This window comes from Protomyctophum parallelum (assembly GCF_964188405.1).
Source record: "Protomyctophum parallelum genome assembly, chromosome: 1".
Classification (NCBI taxonomy): Eukaryota; Metazoa; Chordata; class Actinopteri; order Myctophiformes; family Myctophidae; genus Protomyctophum; species Protomyctophum parallelum.
The window spans coordinates 56,458,347-56,477,597 of NC_139697.1; the positions used below are offsets into that span (position 1 = coordinate 56,458,347).

General features: G+C 41.7%; 1 protein-coding gene across 3 annotated transcripts; it reads right to left on the reverse strand.

Moving 5' to 3' along the window:
* Positions 1-947: 947 nt before the first annotated feature.
* On the reverse strand, positions 948-17,160 carry aldocb (aldolase C, fructose-bisphosphate, b). Of its 3 annotated transcripts, none has more exons than XM_083779049.1 (9): positions 17,045-17,160; positions 10,743-10,880; positions 9,557-9,768; positions 8,766-8,820; positions 7,993-8,153; positions 7,746-7,829; positions 4,666-4,840; positions 3,072-3,271; positions 948-2,262 (listed from the first exon to the last, which is right to left on the reverse strand). In XM_083779049.1, the coding sequence occupies exons 2-9, from the start codon at positions 10,852-10,854 to the stop codon at positions 2,170-2,172; spliced, it is 1,092 nt and encodes a 363-aa protein (XP_083635175.1). In that variant the 5' UTR covers positions 10,855-10,880; positions 17,045-17,160; the 3' UTR covers positions 948-2,169. The 3 variants fall into 3 exon arrangements, with proteins under 3 accessions (XP_083635175.1, XP_083635177.1, XP_083635176.1); XM_083779051.1 differs by lacking the exon at positions 17,045-17,160 and adding an exon at positions 16,313-16,439; XM_083779050.1 differs by lacking the exon at positions 17,045-17,160 and adding an exon at positions 12,995-13,086.
* Positions 17,161-19,251: the final 2,091 nt, after the last annotated feature.

A 19,251-nucleotide genomic window follows, 5' to 3' on the forward strand; every position in this document is an offset into this window, starting at 1 on the left:
AGTGGCAAGATACTTTTCAACCTGTTCATAGACTATTTTTTCCATCACTTTCGAGATGGAGCTTAGAATAGAAATAGGTCGGTAGTTGCCGGGTTCTAATTTACTCCCTTTTTTGTACAAGGGGGTTACTTTGGCCAGTTTAAAATCTTGGGGGACCTGTCCCTGTTTGATGGAGAGGTTAACTATGTGGGTGATGACTGGAGCTATGGAAAAGGCTGAGTCTCTGAGAAATTTGGAGGGGATATTGTCATGGCCAGTGGCCTTGTGGGGTTGTAGGGCACTCAGTTTTTTAAGTACCTCCTCGGTTGTTACCATTGCCATTTTGAAATCATCTTTACAAACACCAAGGTTTTTGTAGAAGGCTTTGATGTGCTCTACACCAAAACGCCCAGAGTGGGAGGGCAGTTTGCTAACCAGCTTTGTTGCAATGTTTGTAAAGAAGATGTTCAGGTGGTTGGCTACATCAATCTTGTCAGTGATGAGGGTGTTATTCGATTTGATGTTTATGTTAGTAAACCTGGTTTTTAGTTTCTGACCACAGAAACGAGGTTACAGGGCCGGTTCTAGCTGCCAGCTGCCCCACTTGGGTGGCACTGGGCAGCACGAATATAGTATAAGTATATTCTATATACTCTATATATATACTATACTATATATAAGTAGCCTATGCCACCGCCCGAAATGCCTAGAAAACTATCATATCAGTTTATCTGTTTATCTTCTCCTTCTTCTTTGAACAAAAGCACTGATGGCAAGTTGGCAACGGTGGGTCTAAATTTCTCTAATCCTACCGACCTAATCAAAAATGGTAGACTTCGCCTACAAATATTTTGTATATTGGCTAAAGAGAAATATTCCCCATAACCTTTGATTGGGTGGGCAGGGTGAAATGTGTGAAATTGAAAAAACAAAAACAAAACTGCAATATCAGAGACACTCAAAATATGCAACTTTTATTTAACTTTTTATTAGCTACAATATAAAAGTACAACTCTATTCGTCATAATTTATTTCTGTTGGTATTTTTACTGGACCTATCCAAGAGACTAGAGAAGTGGACATGACAAGAAAAACACAAAATAGACACACGCATTTTTTTAATTAGTTAATATTTTTAATTTTCTATAACTTTTCTCCACTATTTCACTCACCAAGGGCTTCAAGAACAATAGAGACATCACAAGCATCACAACATTTCAAAACTGCATTGAATGTTTCCCCCTACAAACCCCAATTCTTGCTGGTCTGCTAGTTTGCTCTCCTTCAATGGGGGAGGGGGGTGAGACACACGAGTATCACATAATACCTATACCATCACGCCAACTGAATACTCTGATTGTGTAATAATTCAAAGCTAAATGTTATACTGATTGACACATAATGTTTCCTCAATTACTAATAGTTAGAAGAGTGGGAAACAAACATTTACGTACGATGAAACTTGGGTGTATAGTGGTTTTGCTGTCTATCTATCCCCACATCTGCTGAAGCTACAACTGTCTCTTGTGCAACCAATGGAGTGTAGAGTACTACGCCCTCCATACTTGACTTCTCACTGGGCCGCTAAAAAAATCTGTCACTCTGCAAAAACACAGATGCCATCGTATCTTGCCAGAGGTTCATTCTCTGTTCGATGGTGATCGTCATGTCACTGATTATCTGTTGGTATCAATGGGTGTTAATACAGTTGTAGAGTTTCACAGATAAGTTCACAGCTGCAGTCAGACAGAAGCCAAACAACGAGTCACACATCATGCTATTCTGCTCTGCTCTGGAGGGTCCGGAGTGTCAGTGAGAGGGGATTAGGTTAGACATGGACTGAATACTGAACAGAACACAAGCTTAAAACTTTATAACTTTTGTGAGATCCCACCTGAACTCTCTACATTAACTGGTTCCGAAATTAATCAATTAAATGTTCAACTTGTCAACCTTGATCATATGTTTTTTTTTCCCTTCAAAGCTCAAACTTCTAATTTCATTTGTTCATAGTTCAAAATATATATATTTTAAGAAGACATCTATAACAGTTGTCATAGTAAAGCATCAGTGACAACCCTAAAGTACAGTAGACAGCGCAGGCCTGTGACTGACGGGGAAGTGACAGAGTGACAGAGCAGGTAAAACTATTAGTTGGAGGCAGTAGTATGTGGGTGGAAGGTGAGGTGTTTAGTAGGCATGGTTGGCCACGTAGAGGGACTGTCCAGCAGCAGCGTCATGTCCAGAAGACTCATATTGTCCCAGCGATGCCTGGGAATTTGCCTGGAGGGAAGAGAACAGAGGTCAATATGGGCCACATGCCATAGACAGCCAGAACCCATTAAACAGAACCCATGCCCCCACTTCCATGGCAATGTTTACATTTATTTGCTCATTGTATTGTATCCTTTTTTTTTGGCTTTCGCCATTATTTTATATTTTTTATGGAGGGACAGACAAGTAGGCTGACAGGAAGTGCAGTAAAGGCCATCGGGGTCGGGAGTCGAACCCGCGGCACACTGCCAGACTGGATTACCAGCCAAGGTGCCTGGACCGCTGAGCCACGGCCCAGGCCCAGGCCCATTGTATTGTATCCTAATATGAATACACAAACATACATTAATTAAGTTCTTTATATGCGTTATTGAAATGTTATTTTGATGGATGTTTCTCTGTGCAGGTTTGTACTTCCATGTATTCTTCAGGAATGCATGATATCCGTGTAGATTTAGTTATTATTTTCTTTGTATGTACCATTCGAATGCTAGACATGCTAAGTGACATACATTTTAGAGTATCTGATGTGTCTGATGCAAGTCACCAGAATACTTGCAGTCCAAACACGTTTCAGGTTCTCTGCATTTAAATAGGCATTTATATCAGTCACAAGCAATAGACCTTTCAAGCCATTCTTCGGCCATCATCAGTGTGTGCGAGTATACCGACCTAAAAGAGGGCACTGTTTTCCCTTTGTTTTGACAATGGGTTTCCAGATTGACATAACCCGTAGCTATTATGTACTAGATTACCAGTTCACATTGAAGTCTTTTCACCGAAAGACGCCTATAAACCACGTAGACCTCAAAACGTACCTCAGCACGCTTGAGGAACTCCTCGGTGGCTGCCTTCTCATTATCGAGGTCTCCTTTCCAGGCATTGAGGGCAGAGGCTTGCAGGGCACGGCCATAGGAGAAGGTCAGAGCCCAGGGCTTGGCGAGGGGGCAGACGTTAATGCAGTTCAGGTTAACACTGGCGTCTTCCTCAGACTGGCCTCCTGAGAGGAATGTCACTCCTGCATGAAGAGACAGTCGTGCACACACACAGTTAATTTTTTGATAGGATTTTACAGAACAGATTCATCTTTCCATTCAGCTGAAAGTGGCATAAATTTTTACCCCCCATTAATCATCTTTCTTTCGCCCAGGCCGTAGCGTAACGGTCTGGGCACCGGACTGGTGATCCAGTCGCGGTGTGCCGCGGGTTCGACTCCCGGACCCGACACGGCCTTTACCGCATGTCATCCCCCCATCTCTCTCCCGTTTCCTGTCAGCCTACTTTCTATCCCTTAAAAAATCAATAAAGGCGTAAGCCGCAAAAAAATATCTTAAAAAAAAAAAAAAAAATCATCTTTCTTTCTTGTAAGTAGGACTGTCTGCAACTATTGAATAATTATTCTATGACTTTTTCGATTAATCACATTACCATGAAGGTTTTTTTAATGACGACAATTACCGGTATTACTCTTATCACCCAGGTGTATTTGGAACCATTGAATCAGGGGGCCCAGCGATTTGCAGCTTCAAAGCCCATTTCACCACATCTTGGTTTGTGCTAGATAACATAAAATGTAGCCAAAAGACCCCCGAGGGGATCGACAACCAACGGAGGTGTGATTACGCGACTAGTGATGGGACTGCGATGGGCCGTCAAAAACACAATCTTTGTAATTGGAATCATTGAGATTAAGAGTTATTCACGTTTTAAGATTGTTTATCCCATCCATTAACCCATTCTGACCGGGCACCCATTTTGGTGTTAGCATCATGTTATGCTTTAGCTATTGAAAAATAGCAGATCTACAAGCTCATATCGCGCCACCGAGTGGCGCGATACGAGCTTGTAGGTCTGCTATTTTTGAAAGAAATCGAAGAACGACTGACATTTTTTTAATCTGATCTCAGGTCAGAATGGGTTCGTCAGACCAGCGTGTGTCCGGCGGAAACCTCGTATGAATCTGATCTCAGGTCAGAATGGGTTAAAATGGAGGGGGAACACTTTGGGTGACGTCCCAACCGGAAATGACATTGAATATTGCCCAACAAGCGCTCCCAGGCTGTAGACTGGTGTGCTATGTTAGGTAACGAGTAATGTTCCGTCTTTTGATTAATCTCCGTCCTGGGCGCTGGGCGTAATTATTTGTTAACCACCTACACATTATTTTATACTTTATTGCACAACATTGTCATGCAAAAATAGTGGAAATAGCAGATCTACAAGCTCACAACATGTTGCTTTGAAAGATTGTGGATCATCCATTTTCATTTTTTTTTTAAACTTCTGAATCTTGACATGGCCAAAATAGTAAGTGATTATTAATCGATTATTTTATCAAAGTATAGATACATTTTTATAATTGGTTACAGTAATTTGATTAACTGGTGCAACCCTGCTTGTGAAGTCACAGACCTGTGACAGCTGGGGGTACGGTACGGCGCAGTGCAGTGACGGTCGCCATGGCGATCTCCTCATTGGAGTACTTGTCGGGGCAGGAGTGTCCGGCAGTGACCATGTTTGGTTTCAGCAGGGTTCCCTCCAGATACACATGGTGGTCTGACAGGGCCTTGTACACAGCAGCTAGGACCTACAAGTTAACGGTGCAATGAGAACATATGAAAAGGTCTTAAACGAAAAGTTATTATATACAAGCGTTAAAACAAGACTGCAACAACATTAACTCCATTATTGCTCGCTAGGTGGTAGCATAAGCACACCTAAAGGCCTGGACAGAGTCTGTTTGTGCCAAGTCAAATGCACACAAAAAACACAAGGTTATTTTTAGTCCTTACATATAGTCCCTGCATGAGTTGCGTCGCTATTGAAGGCTAGTGTCGGTCTATATGTGCTCTAATGTGCAATCAATTATTCGTCCACTAGATGGAAGCTATGACAGATTGGATTGTACAAACTGTAGGCTACTGATACATGTGACACTTTATTTTTGTTACGAGTTGAGAAGTAGTTATAACTGTATAGAGCAGTGTTGTAACTGACGCCCTTACATCGCTTTACGTTACATAACGAAACTACTATTTGCAATAATATGTAACCTAACGCTTTACATTTCCCATTCCATAACGGCATTATAATTACTGTGCGTGTGTTAACCGCGTTATGGCGTTATTATGTCAACTTATGTGATCAGTGAAAAGTCTCGCCATGCAGCTCCGACCGTGAGTCTATCATACAGGCGTCTCTGTGCTGCTGACTGCAGTGCAGAGAGAGCGCTCTCTGTGTTTACAGTTTCGTTTGTGCAGTCATACTAGCCTCTGAGCCCACATGGCTTGATTGGCTTCACACCCTAACATAAAAGCACGTCGCAGAGGAGGTCATTGATTGGCTAACGTAGGGCCAGATTTCAGGGTAAGCCAATTAGAGACAGTCTACAGAGTAGGCGGGCTTACTGGCTGTGGTAAACAGTAACACATTCAGTCACAGACACACAAACGCATACACACTAGACACTACACAGACAGAAATCGCCGGTTGAACGAAAATTATAGTACAGTACCACACGCTAAAATGGCAAATGCGGATCATGTCAGCGAGATCGGATGGTTTGTGGGTTGGAAATATCGATTTTAAATCGCCACAGTAGCATGTCACCAAGAGTCAACTTGACAAAATGATTGCTAGGTAGCCTATGTTGTTGAGGAAATGCTTCCCCTCTCAACGCCGGTGGAGTCTGTTCCTTGGTCAGCAAAATACCAGTGAAAGCAGGGCCAATGTGCAGAAATACATTTTCCAAATACCTGAACAGTGAATATTCTAAAATGGAAGATGAGCTCAAAAATAATTTGATGAATTAGAATATCTCTATATCACTGCATATATATGGACTCATTTCTTATTTGATTATTATTTAAAAAAAAATTAAGGCAAGTTGAGGCTACAAATACAATAAAGATGCCTGTCAAAATTCCTGAACATGTTTTATTGTTCCACTACATTTCATAATGTTAAGAGGGGGTTGTCTTTTCTCTTACTGTGCGACAGAACAAAAAACCTTCTTTTAAATTGTTTATATTATTATTTTTTAAAGTAAAGTAAAGTAGTTACTTTCATAATTTTATGTAAAGTAAAGTAACAAACTACTTTTTTAGATAAGTAACGATAACTATAATTCTTTACTTTTTAAAAGTAACTTGCCCAACACTGGTATAGAGTGAGTTTTACACTATATCATCATAATTGAATTATATACCACTGCCTCAGTGCCTCTACAAGCTCACACCGCGATGCCTTGCTGTTCTCCGCTGTATAATTCCGCAGAGTTCTCGTCTGAAAACCAGGGCTGGACTGGGTCAAAAATGCAGGGCTAACATTTGGCCCAAAAACATATTAAAGCAAGGGGGACGGCCCATTCATTGGGCGGCCCACTGCCCACTGGACATAACGTCAGTCCAGGCCTGATAATCACTGATGAGTTTGCAAAGCAGTGCTTCGAACGATGATGTCATGTTGTCCTGTTTAACTTTCAATGTGATATATCTATGCCGATCGTGTTTACGTTTACAACTCAATGTGCCGGCAGAAGTGTCATCCTCTTTCAAGAGGGGTCGAGCAGAGGAGGAAAAGCCTTCTTGCTATCTGCTGCCGAATGACACTAGGGGTACTTTTGCTGTCCTCGATGCAACACAAGTGGGTTGGGATCCGATCCCAACCGGACGGATCGTGACGTAACTGACTTGACGCAAGGGGAGAAATTTCTTCTTGCGCCGATTACGTTCGACTCTGTAAAGCACTTAACCTGTGCCACACGTCCGCTCTCACTCTACGATCCTTGATTTCCGGGTTATCAGTGAGGTGGGGGCTGTTGTTGTGAGGACATTGATCGTTAGCTGTAAGCTCATACCGCTTAGCTCTCGTTAGAAGCAGTTACATGTTCACAAATGAGACAAATGATTTACGATCGTCGGGATGTGCGACAGCTCAACATGGACAGCACTCAAAGCTTTAGAGACACAAGGCTTTGAAAATCCTGTTATAATGGAGGCTCAATGGAGCTGGATTTAAAAATCCCATAGCTGGTAAGGACTCTCCATAGTACCGCAGCAATACTAAAAGGTAAATGGACGGTTGTCTACGAACATGTAGGTAGTTAGCACCTTTAGTACCCTAGCCTAGGGCTACGATTATAATTAAAAGTTTAATGCAATTTGAAAAAGAAAATCAACTAGGTACTCAATAGAGGTTCATACTTGCCCTGATGAAGACTCCTCTGTGAGTCGAAACATGTTGGCGTTTAACTTTTGTAATAAAGTACCTAGATTTGATATCTACCCTCTCCTCATTTTCTATACTTTTAATACTTGTATTTAATACTTGGGAGTTTAATATGTTTTGTAAAAATTCAGTTTTATTTCTGGTCAACCACCTGTGGAGGTCTGGTGGTCACCTCAGTTACATAATTGGCTTGTTAAAGGATTCAGCACAGCTCTGATCACCGTGTTCTAACTACTGTATATGACCATAAGAATTGTACTGACCTTCTCAGTAACGTACTGACAGCGCTTCAGGTCATGCTCTCCGTCAGGAAGAATCTCAGGCTCCACAATAGGAACAATACCATTCTGGAACACATGAAAACATCTGTTTTTATTATTAGCGTTTATATTAGTACTAGAATGATTCCATTTTGATTTGTAATTTCACTAGTAGTATAAGACCCCTTGTGTTCAGTATGTAAAGCATACTGAACACTGAAAAAAAAATAAGAAAAAAATAAACAATGACCTGTTGGCAGATGCTAGCGTAGCGGGCAAGTACATTAGCGTTCTCCATGATGGCCAGCTCAGATGGTGTGGTGTCTGAGATTTTCAACACGGAGCGCCACTTCGCAAAGTCTGCACCATCCCTCTTATACTGGGCACAACGCTCAGACAGACCATCTAGACCTGAACATGCAGAGTAGATGAAGAAGAAGATGAGAATGAGAATCAATAGAACTATAAGCATGCACCATGTACAGTACACTCTTAAAATGACATTGATTGATTGATTGAAATATTTATTAACAGTTTGTAGAATTTACAGTACATTTTAAGCACAAACTCAATACAAAGACTGTCAACTGTGAGTGGACGACCCAATTAAGCATTACACTTGTTTACAACAGGGTCCACATTGTTCAATTCATCAAAACATTTAAAGACATACAAACATTTAGAGACATACAAATAGACATTTCTATGTAGCTAAAGAACAGAACAGGAATTCATCATATGGGAAGCAAAAAAGGAAAAAGATACAATATACAGTGAGGGAAAATGGGGTGGGGGGGGTGGGGGGGATTCAGATTTTACAGAGGCCAGTTTCGAATTGCAGCCATCCACAAAGACAGACTATTCTATATAATAACAAAAGTAACATAAGAAGAGAGATTAGGCATGGGATAATTTGTAGATTAATGCATATTAATACATTTCTCATCCAAATACATCCCATGCCAATTTTCTTGTTTATTTACTGTATGGTAGTGTTTGACTGCATAGGACTTAATTTCATACCCTGGGTGGTTGTCTCGCCATCTGTTCCTGCCAGGGGCACAACACCTTTGTCCACCTGCCAAGAGGCAAACAAATATAATACATTTATATCATCCCCAAGCATTTAATAGTTATTAATAATGTTGTGTTTAACATGCTCTTCACTATCCATAAAAGCCCTCCTGGCCCAGGATCCAGCCGGTGCCTCTCCTTCATTCTCAGATTTTACTATCTAAAGAAAATAAACGGCTCCCTCTCTGTTATGAGGGGGAAAAACCACATAGTGGCAGCCTGAATTATTCTCAAAACAGATGACACAAGCCCGCACTTGTTTCCACTCGAATAACAGAATATGACCTTCCTATTCCTGTGACGTAATACATGTTCTAAGGCTTAGCTTATCCTCTTCACCCCTCTTGATACCTACAGAAATGTCAGTTTGTACAAGTGTGTACGCATGACTAGGTGTGTCTAAACACAACACAGAGACACAGCTAGTATGTTTTCATAAACATAGTGGCAGCCGGTCTTGTTTCAACTGCAGATCAAGTCAAGGCTATTGTTTACTTTAAAAGCTTAGCAGTACAACAGCGACCTACTAAGAAGAGGAATCTCAGAGTAAAACCATCACCCTTTCCTTTTCAAAAATTCCATAAACTGCTTAGGATTTAATCACACTCACATTCTGGTCTGCTCTCTCTCACACAATAGTATACATTTTGGCTACGCTGACTGACAGCTCTAAAAGCCCTGAAAACCCCTCTCGCTCAAAAATAAGCACTGAAAGAATGAAGGAGTGCTAGTGAACGCACCTTGATGCCCACGACAATTCCACGGTCTTTGATGAGCTGGGCGAAGGACGTGCCATCGTCTGTGTTCTGGTACAGGGTTTCGTGGAAGAAGATGACGCCGCCAATACAGTTGTCCATGCGCTCGTCGGCTGTGAACAGGAGCTGGCGGTAGCGCCGCCTGTTCTCCTCTGTGTTCTCCACCCCGATGGGGTTCAAACGCTTCGCCATGCTGCCTGTAGACACACAGACAGACACAAATAATGACTAGGCAAATGGAAGATACACACAGTTTCATTTTCTCCATCATTATTAGCCATGTGCAACCTTAAGCTTTGCTCACACTACAAGATAATCAGGGTGATTTGTGGTCAGAAACAACACTCCCAAGTATCAGGGGGGTTCAAAGATCCAATCTTACTCACAGGACGGTCGGGCCGTCCAGAGAATGTTCAAACATGTTTGATATTTATCTGAATCGCTACTGGCCAAGAAAGATAAATCTAAAAGCAGTGATCCGTTGGACAGCTGAGGCTTGCAGATATGTGGGAAGAACACAGTCTAGAATGTGTGTTCACAGATAAATCCCAACTATTTGTCACCACTGCCACTTAAACAGTCTCTGTTCTAGTCAGCTGCTGCTTCCGCATGTGATGAAATGACGCACAGTGCTGCATAGTGTGTGGCGTCCCATTATTTTTATAATCTTGTATTGTGCGTATTTGATATTATGATCCGGTAGTGATCCTACCAGATTTTGAAATGTTAAAAGCCAGGCGTTTCTACGGGCACCCTTTTACCGGCAAAAACTACAAATCGCGGGTCTTGTGACACAGCTCTTGAACCGGAAGTATTAGCCGCATCCTGGTCTGTTGCTCAGCTCAGCCCCGCCCAACCCCCCCCCCCCCGATGTTAATTTGCCCAGTCAATCATTTGATCCACGCTACGCGCCTGTACACGGGAATTGAAGTGAGGGGATTTCTCAATCGAATTTGAACGTGTATGGCTCGAAATGTGTTAAAATGTTTCAAGCCAGCTGAAGCGTTTATTATATTTAAAAATCTTTAGACATTCAGACTCACATAAGTCTTACAAGTATGTTGACTACAGAGACCATGTTTCTATTCTAATCACTATTTACATTTTAGATGTACAGACATGCATGCAAACACATGCACACACACTCACAAGCACACGCACACACTCATACCGGTGGACTCATCCGCTGCCAGGATGCCTTTGCCAGGGGCGACTATCCTCTCAGCGATGTCCTGCAGCTCCTTCTTCTGCTCAGGAGTAAATGCGGGAAACTGGTGTGTCATGGTGGCTGTGCGTTGCTGAGCGTTGGCTGAGAAATAAAAACAAACAGAGAGACATTACTTTGCTTAACGATTTGTAGACCTGTACAGTATCCTAGCATTCAATATCTGGGTGGTTGGAGCCCACCACGTGGATAAGTCGGGTAGGGAGGGTATCTGTGGTTGCACTAGCAACACCTACAGGTTGGTTGGGGAACTTGTTCAGCAGGGAGTGGAGCTACAGTAGGAAGGATAGCATGTTCCTCAACATGCGTTACGCACTCCCGGGGAAAATCTTCACTATCATTTGAAAAGAAGTGGCTGGCGACGTCATGTGTATTGGAGGAGATGCAAGGTTGTCTACACCCGCCCCAAGACAAAACAGTAGGTGTTGACAGTTAGTGTGACAGGGGCTATATACATAAAAAAGAAAAACAGTTGCCCAGCATTTCACCAGCCCTTTACTTAATGATGCTGATGAAGGTCACAGACTAAATGTGTCCATTTTCAAAATAAAGATGTTCTATAATACGGCAAGTGTGTACTAAATATTTCCCCCAATATTCTTCCAATTTAGTAATTGTTTAAGTTGTTTACACAGTAGTGTACTATGGTCCCTGTTGTCCTGGGAAGAGCAGGAAACACATGCTCCTTGTTGCCCGACTGTGACAGAGAGAGTGAAATGTTCAGCATTGGAGGATCACGCCATCTCCCCAGTTCCACTGCCCTGCTGAACATACATCCCGTCCAATAGGACAGTCAATCCCTGCAGGCTTCCCCCTGTGAAAACTGTGTCCATTGAAGCGCCCGGCCCTGGCCAATAATTAAAACCGGGTGTTTGCGGTGCAGGCTGTGCAGATATTTTTGCATAGGTTTTTTTTTCCTTCTTCAAATGCAAAATAACTTTTTTTTTCCAAGTCTTACTAATTCTTACTAAATTCAGCTTAAGATGGCAATTACAAAAACAATATGCAAAGGCCTCCATGATGTGAGCGATTTGCCTCAAATAACTATTAGGATTTCATTGTGTACAAGAACCTTTCTTCACAGGAGGTCAGCTGCAATGAGAGCAGTCTTTGTGATGTCATGTGTTTGGTGGCAGTAACAAACATCATGCTGACATGCACACAAGCTTCCAACCAGCTTACATTCTTCCTCTCTTCACTCTGCCGTACATAAGCAGTTGCGTACCCACTACCCAGACTGTTGGTTCACTGATGCACACCGTTTCTGGGTAGAGAGGCCAACATATTACACGTGCCAGCACACGCACAGTTTGTAAATTTCCATTCCAAAACATTCTTCAAATTCATGTCTCCCACTTGAGCTGTGCCAACATACAAGTCTTGGCAGTTGGCACCTCAATTTGCATCTCTCCAAATGAGTGCAAAGAAAGACACTCTGATCAGCCAACACCATACTACTGTAAATATTGTAAGCTAGTACTCTTCAACACTTAATAGTGTAATGGAAAATAACCTCCCCACTCAATTTAACGCTTAGGCCGCCAGCAAAATTGTGATATAATTCACGCCAGCATTTTTCCCTGTACAACTCTTATTTTTAAGAGCCAAATGATCTTATGTTAGGGTGTGTGACGATGCAAGATCACTTCCTTGTTTACCGCTAGGAACAATAAAGAAAGGAATAGGCCTACGCCTACTCACGGGATCTATGGCAATGGTACTCTAAACGTGAATAGTCCTTTGCCAGACCAGACAGACAGACGACGCACGCACTATGACAGAACCTAATCTGTCATAGCCTGGCATAGGCTGTCCATGTCGTCAGCTCATTATCGTGTGCCTTGAAGAACTCATCGCAGTCCGTCAACACAACTCTAACTCAAATCTCAGTCGCTCCACTGCCTCCTCTGACAACTGGTGATAGCTGACTGTCAGTCTCGGAAACCCAAGCTTGCTGACTGGTAGATAGATTGGACTGTAGTTCTAAATCTAGAAACAACAGACATTTGTATTCATATGTTCCAATATTCAATTCCATTTTTTTAATCATTTTTAAATCATTAACCTTAATTATTTGTATGACAATTAATCCTCAAGTAAAATGTCCCAGTCATGACAGGCCTAGACATGAGTACAGTATTTATCTAACTACGACTGTTAAGCAGATCAGGCCTCCAGAGTGCTTGTAGCCTACTCACTTTGTGATGTTTTCGTTGTAACCAAAACATCAACTTTGGTCGGTACCCCGCGTGAATGTACGGGCGAGAGGTTTTGTTCACGTTTCTCCCTAACAAGGCTGTGTGGCTATGCCCTGTCACTCTGCATTCTCTCGGTTAATCCCAGCTTACCGCCACAAGATAACAACCTTCACAACACACACATGCACGCACGCACGTCGCATGCACACACAGGACAAAAGCTAGAACAAAAGAGTGCTCACGGCTACCATGTAAAAAAGAATGTGGTGATATTATTACAGGCCTACTGTACATGGAGTTTGTCAGTACAGACTACAGACCCACAGGCTTTTCCCTCACAAGGGAACAGGCAAGAACAGGGACATAGTAGGTCTTTAGTGAATGGGGTAAGTTATTTACATTTGATATAGGATAACCCAATTGCTCAAGCATGACAGCAGTCACAGCACACGTGACACTATTATCATTGCAGTTACCTGTGTTTTGCAAGTTATGCTACAGGAACCAAACCGTATGGCCATATAATGTTATTTACGCTACCAGTTGACTCTGGTTCCAAATGTGGTTGGTATAGTCTTGGTGAGTCTATAGGTGAGTCTTGTCAGAGCCACTGCAACATGTTACATGTTTACACTCTGTCTGTCTTTCAGGTCCGCTGACCAGCTGCAACTTGTGATCCTAATCCTAAAAACACAATTAAAATGATATGGTGGAAAGTAACGAAGTACCGGTACAGTCATTTACTAGTACTGTACTTACAATGTTGCATGACACCATTGTTCGTCAAAGTAATAATAATAATAATAATAATAATAAACTTTATTTGTATAGCACTTTTCATACATAAAATGCAGCTCAAAGTGCTTCACAGGGCAGGACACAAAAAATAAAATACAATAAAACACAAGTAGTTAAAATGATAGAACAATAGCAGAGAACAAAACCGAATATAAGAACATAAAATAAATAAAAACACATAAAATAAATAAAACTCAACTAAAAGCAAGGGTGAAGAGGTGAGTCTTGAGTTGAGATTTAAAAATGTCTACAGAGGGTGCGTGTCTGAGCTCGAATGGAAGTTTATTCCAGGCTGTTGGGCCATAGAAGCAAAAAGCTGCCTCACCGTACTTTTTTGTGCACATACCTTTAGGCACTTCAAGTAGGCCAGCGTTGGAGGACCTGAGGGGGCGGCTAGGGACATATCTAGGTAGGCAGTCACGGAGGTACGGAGGTGCGAGACCATTGAGAGCTTTATAGACAAGTAACAGAATTTTAAAGTCAATCCTGAAAACAACCGGAAGCCAGTGCAGTGATGCCAAAACTGGAGTAATATGTTCTCTCATCCTAGTTCTAGTTAAAACTCTGGCTGCTGCATTTTGGACAAGTTGTAATCTGTCAGTCGCTTTCTTAGGGAGTCCTGAAAAGAAGTAGAAAGTAGAAACCTTTTTGTTTAAAGATTCATGACACCATTGTTCGTCAAAGTAGAAACCTTTTTGTTTAAAGATTCAATGAAAAGCAAATGGGGAAAATATAAATAATGCTTAAGTCATTGGTTAACAGATTTCTTGATATATAAAATAAAATATATATAAAAATGTGCTTCTAAAATAATTCGATAAAGCGATAGAATAAGCGATAGAATAATCACTAAGAAAACAATGATTAGTTGCAGCAGTCACACACACACACACACACACACACACACACACACACACACACACACACACACACACACACACACACACACACACACACACACACACACACACACACACACACACACACACACACACACACACACACACACACACACACACACACACACACACACACACCTTCTCTTATTGTTTCTTCAAAGATACTGATGACTAGCATTGTAGACTGCAGTTTGTCATTCCCATCACGGAAACTGAGACTAAAAGCACACAAAGAAAACTTGAAGGCTGTGAGGCCCAATGCTATTCATGTATCAATCAATCCTGTGTAACCTAATCAACCTGCAAAGAGACTTGGCAGCATCACAAGTACTTTGAAGCTGCATTCAGAAAGCATCAGAGTGACCTTCTCAAAGATAACCTTTGTCCCAATAAAGGATGAACTGTACTTTACATGCCAAGTTGCCCCATGAATCAGCCGAAATTGCACTTGGTGGAGACCTTCCAAGCTGTAACAAAGGTCATCATTTAAAATCAACAAGAACAAGCAAGATGGCGATCACTAGTCTGAACATGGAGGGAATCCCACAGCCACATCCATCCGCGTCATCATGGATAAAATAACATTTCATCCATGATCAGTGGAACAGCTTGATGTGTATGATTTTGGAGCCACAACTGTCAAGGCTGAGACAGATTATAGGGAGTTAGGGACATGGCATTTACATAACATGCTTTTGTCCGGGGAATGCAGCACATACTTATTTTCTTGAAGTCTGTCCTTCCTTGGACAAAGTATAAATTGGGCTTTGGCAGTGTTTATTCCAGAGATGAGGCAGTCTTTGTATGCAAACATAACAGAACTCCTCTGGGATTTATTTGGATAAACAGACTTTGCTTCAATGATGCATAACTGGATGTCTCCTTATTCCTACCATGCTGCATAGTAGAAAATCGTACTGTAGAGTCGACAAAACAAGAAATTTGAAAACATGGTTCTGCACTGCGACATGACGAGGCGACAGCCAACTCCCCACGGCATCATGCTGAGCCACCTCAACATGCGCACATACAGTACACTCCCTCACGTCACGAGAGCTTTGATGTATTAATATTACGTCTTACCTGTCCTCAAGACACTTATTGCCAAACATTGTCACTAATTCAACAATCATTGTCATAACACTCAGATTATGTAATGTCACATAAGAGACAAGATGCCATGACGACAACTTTTACGTTTACATTGGATCATAAAAAAATGCCTGAGCTATCATTCTGACTTAAAATATTTACATTCCTTTTATTATGGGTGGGTCTAGTAGTCTAACAGTCAAAATTATCTATGGAAAACCTTTGCTTAGCATGATGAAAAACGTTCGCAGTGCCTTGTTTTGCTTGCATTCATCTAGTGTGCCTATATTTAAGTGTTCAAATGTTATTAAATTATATTAAATGATTTATATCGCAGCTAGAGTACAGTACACAGTTTTCATAGTCTGCAACTCTGCATACATACAGTGCCCTGCCCCTCTGTAGGCCATGGCATGTAGACGTGATGGAGAGGCACGCACACAGAGACCAGCTGATTCCAGGTGCGGTAGGTTTCTATTTGGAGGCCTTTAATATCCACAGAATGAGCTATAAGAGGATAGAGGATCACCTTGCTTTCCACCAGCACCAACCCGGCCTGTTCCAGGAACCAATGGCACCAGCCACCCTCACCCATCAGTCTAGGGCCGCATTAGGTCAGGTGTACGTGCTCTATGATGACACCTCAGACCTCACACCCACACAGTGACACCAGTACCTGCCTGCGTGTCTGGCTTAAAAGACAACATGGCGGGGGGAAACATAGTCGCTTGTCTACTTCGTACTCGTAGTACGACTGTGGCTGATCCACAACAAGCTAACAATGTTAATGCATCGCGATCGGCAAGTGGCAACCTAGTAGCCTAGCTGCCTAGTGGCTAGTGCGATGGAGCATACATTCCAATTAAGCTTTTAAGTCAACAGCGATAACCAGCCGAATGATGGGACTTATCATCAGCGGAAGTGACAAATGACTAGGTAATGACCGTGCATGCGTGCGACTGCGTTCACTGCAACTACATTTACAACGCAACAGGCTGCAGTGCATCGTGTTTATTTATTTGTCGCATTTGATGATGGTCATATTAATATTGACAACACTGTCGCGAAAGCCGTATTTACATAAACGTTGTCAAGCTGGAGCCTGGCGAGATGCGCAGAACGTAAATTACTAATGATTAATTTAGCTAACGAGGAGCGACATTACAACATACAGTTAGATGTGTGTAGCATAATTTATCACCACTATCCAGAAAACAAACTAAATTGTTTTGAATCTATATGTAGATGTAGGCTATATTACCTGATGCTGGGTGCAGGTGTACAGTAGAGAGGAAGCAGAGAATGGATGTTGCTGTTCAGTCGGGTGGTTCAACACTGCAACGCAACGTGACTCTGTACGCTCTGTACTAAAGACACAGCCCCTAGGGGGCGGGGACGAGCATCTCTACGTCATCCTGAATTAATTTTGACTGCTGCGCATGCTCTCGTTGCTCTGGAGACACACCCAGGTGACCCATCCCCAGCATCACGAGCATCAGCATCACCATCAGCATGATGTTGCATCTTTGACGAAATGGATTAACCACTTAAACCTTATATATATATATATATATATATATATATATATATATATATAACTCTATGGCTTGAACCGCAGCATCCATATTCTGGGCAGAGCATTAGCCAAAAATAGTCTACTTACAACAAAGCTCACAAGTCACAACACTTTGTGAGCTTGTAGACCGGCTATTGTTGGCAAAGAGACTTGGGCCCTTAATTGCCACACGAGGTGTGTAGATGGAAAAAGAGGTCCAAGTACAGAGCCAACTCAGGTCCAGTTTACTAAATCGAGAGGGTTTAAGTGATTAAGTAGAGAAAGAAAAACCCAAATCATTTTCAATCGTAAAATAGTCACTCGCACGCACGCACAGTGAAACACACAGAGCCAGCCAAAAGATGCACAGATGTTTTACCCCCAATGTATCAACAGTTGCGTATTTTAATCTGAGCCACAGGTACTTACAAAAATACAGAATAGAACATCTGTACAACAATACATTATTGCATTGAATAGCATCACAGCTTATGATGTAGGGCTACCACCATTGCATCCAAAATATTTATATAAATCTTATAAATGGGATTTCAATCTTATAAACAAGCATATTTGTGACAAAAAGTCAGATAAAGGATTACATAATGTGAGGCATTCTGGGCACACATTGGGACAGTAATATACAAATAAAATTGAAATTTGTTACTCAGGCAAGTGCACAGAGGTGCGGGTACAGGTTGGTTTCACAGTCCATTCTGAATCTGAGTGTAGCGAGAATGGATGGCTGGTCATACAAGACTAGGACTAGGACAGTAGCCTTTGACTTCAGACCTGACTTCCAAGTCTGCTAAGGGCCGATTCATACTCCTATTTTACCGCTGTTTTGGCGCTGTAGTGCCGAAATGATTTCGGCTCGTCAGAAATTTTCAGTAGCACCGAAGAGCCGACTTTAGGACGGTACCCGCCCCCCCGAACCTCAAATGACGTCAAATTGTAGGCTCTACAGCGCCGAACCGACTTTTATTCGGCTCTAAAATAGGAGTATGAATCGGCCCTAAGAAACATGTTATGTTTGAATAATTTTTATTTGGCAGTCAGTTGTCATGTTATGTAATGATTACATAGACATTTCATAGAAATATCAGGTGACTCCTGTCATATTATGACTTTGACAAAGTGGAAATCTGTGCAGGGCTTGTGTTAAGATTATATACAGTATCAAAGAATGACAGCATGAGCAACCTTAACCTGATGCTTGAATTAATTAATTAAAATGTTAACCAATATCATAATTTTAACAATAAAAACATTGACTGGGGAAATTAAAATGAGGAAAGATTACATGACTGCCACTTCGGCCAATGCTGGTGAATAATTGGTCCAAAAGTAAAAAATCAGCTGCAACTTAAAATTTCTCAACTGCACTGGCCATAAAGTCGGCCATAGAATTAAAAGGAACCGCAGCATCCATATTCTGGGCAGAGCATTAGCCAAAAATAGTCTACTTACAACAAAGCTCACAAGTCACAACACTTTGTGAGCTTGTAGACCGGCTATTGTTGGCAAAGAGACTTGGGCCCTTAATTGCCACACGAGGTGTGTAGATGGAAAAAGAGGTCCAAGTACAGAGCCAACTCAGGTCCAGTTTACTAAATCGAGAGGGTTTAAGTGATTAAGTAGAGAAAGAAAAACCCAAATCATTTTCAATCGTAAAATAGTCACTCGCACGCACGCACAGTGAAACACACAGAGCCAGCCAAAAGATGCACAGATGTTTTACCCCCAATGTATCAACAGTTGCGTATTTTAATCTGAGCCACAGGTACTTACAAAAATACAGAATAGAACATCTGTACAACAATACATTATTGCATTGAATAGCATCACAGCTTATGATGTAGGGCTACCACCATTGCATCCAAAATATTTATATAAATCTTATAAATGGGATT

Excerpts from the sequence above, each read along its gene's own strand:
- aldocb (XM_083779049.1), bottom strand. The coding sequence starts at position 10,854 with ATGACACACCAGTTTCCCGCATTTACTCCTGAGCAGAAGAAGGAGCTG. Across the intron at positions 8,154-8,765 it reads TGGCGAGACAACCACCCAGG|GTCTAGATGGTCTGTCTGAG; the intron begins GTATGAAATTAA and ends CTGCATGTTCAG. Across the intron at positions 7,830-7,992 it reads ACGCTAGCATCTGCCAACAG|AATGGTATTGTTCCTATTGT; the intron begins GTCATTGTTTAT and ends CATGTGTTCCAG.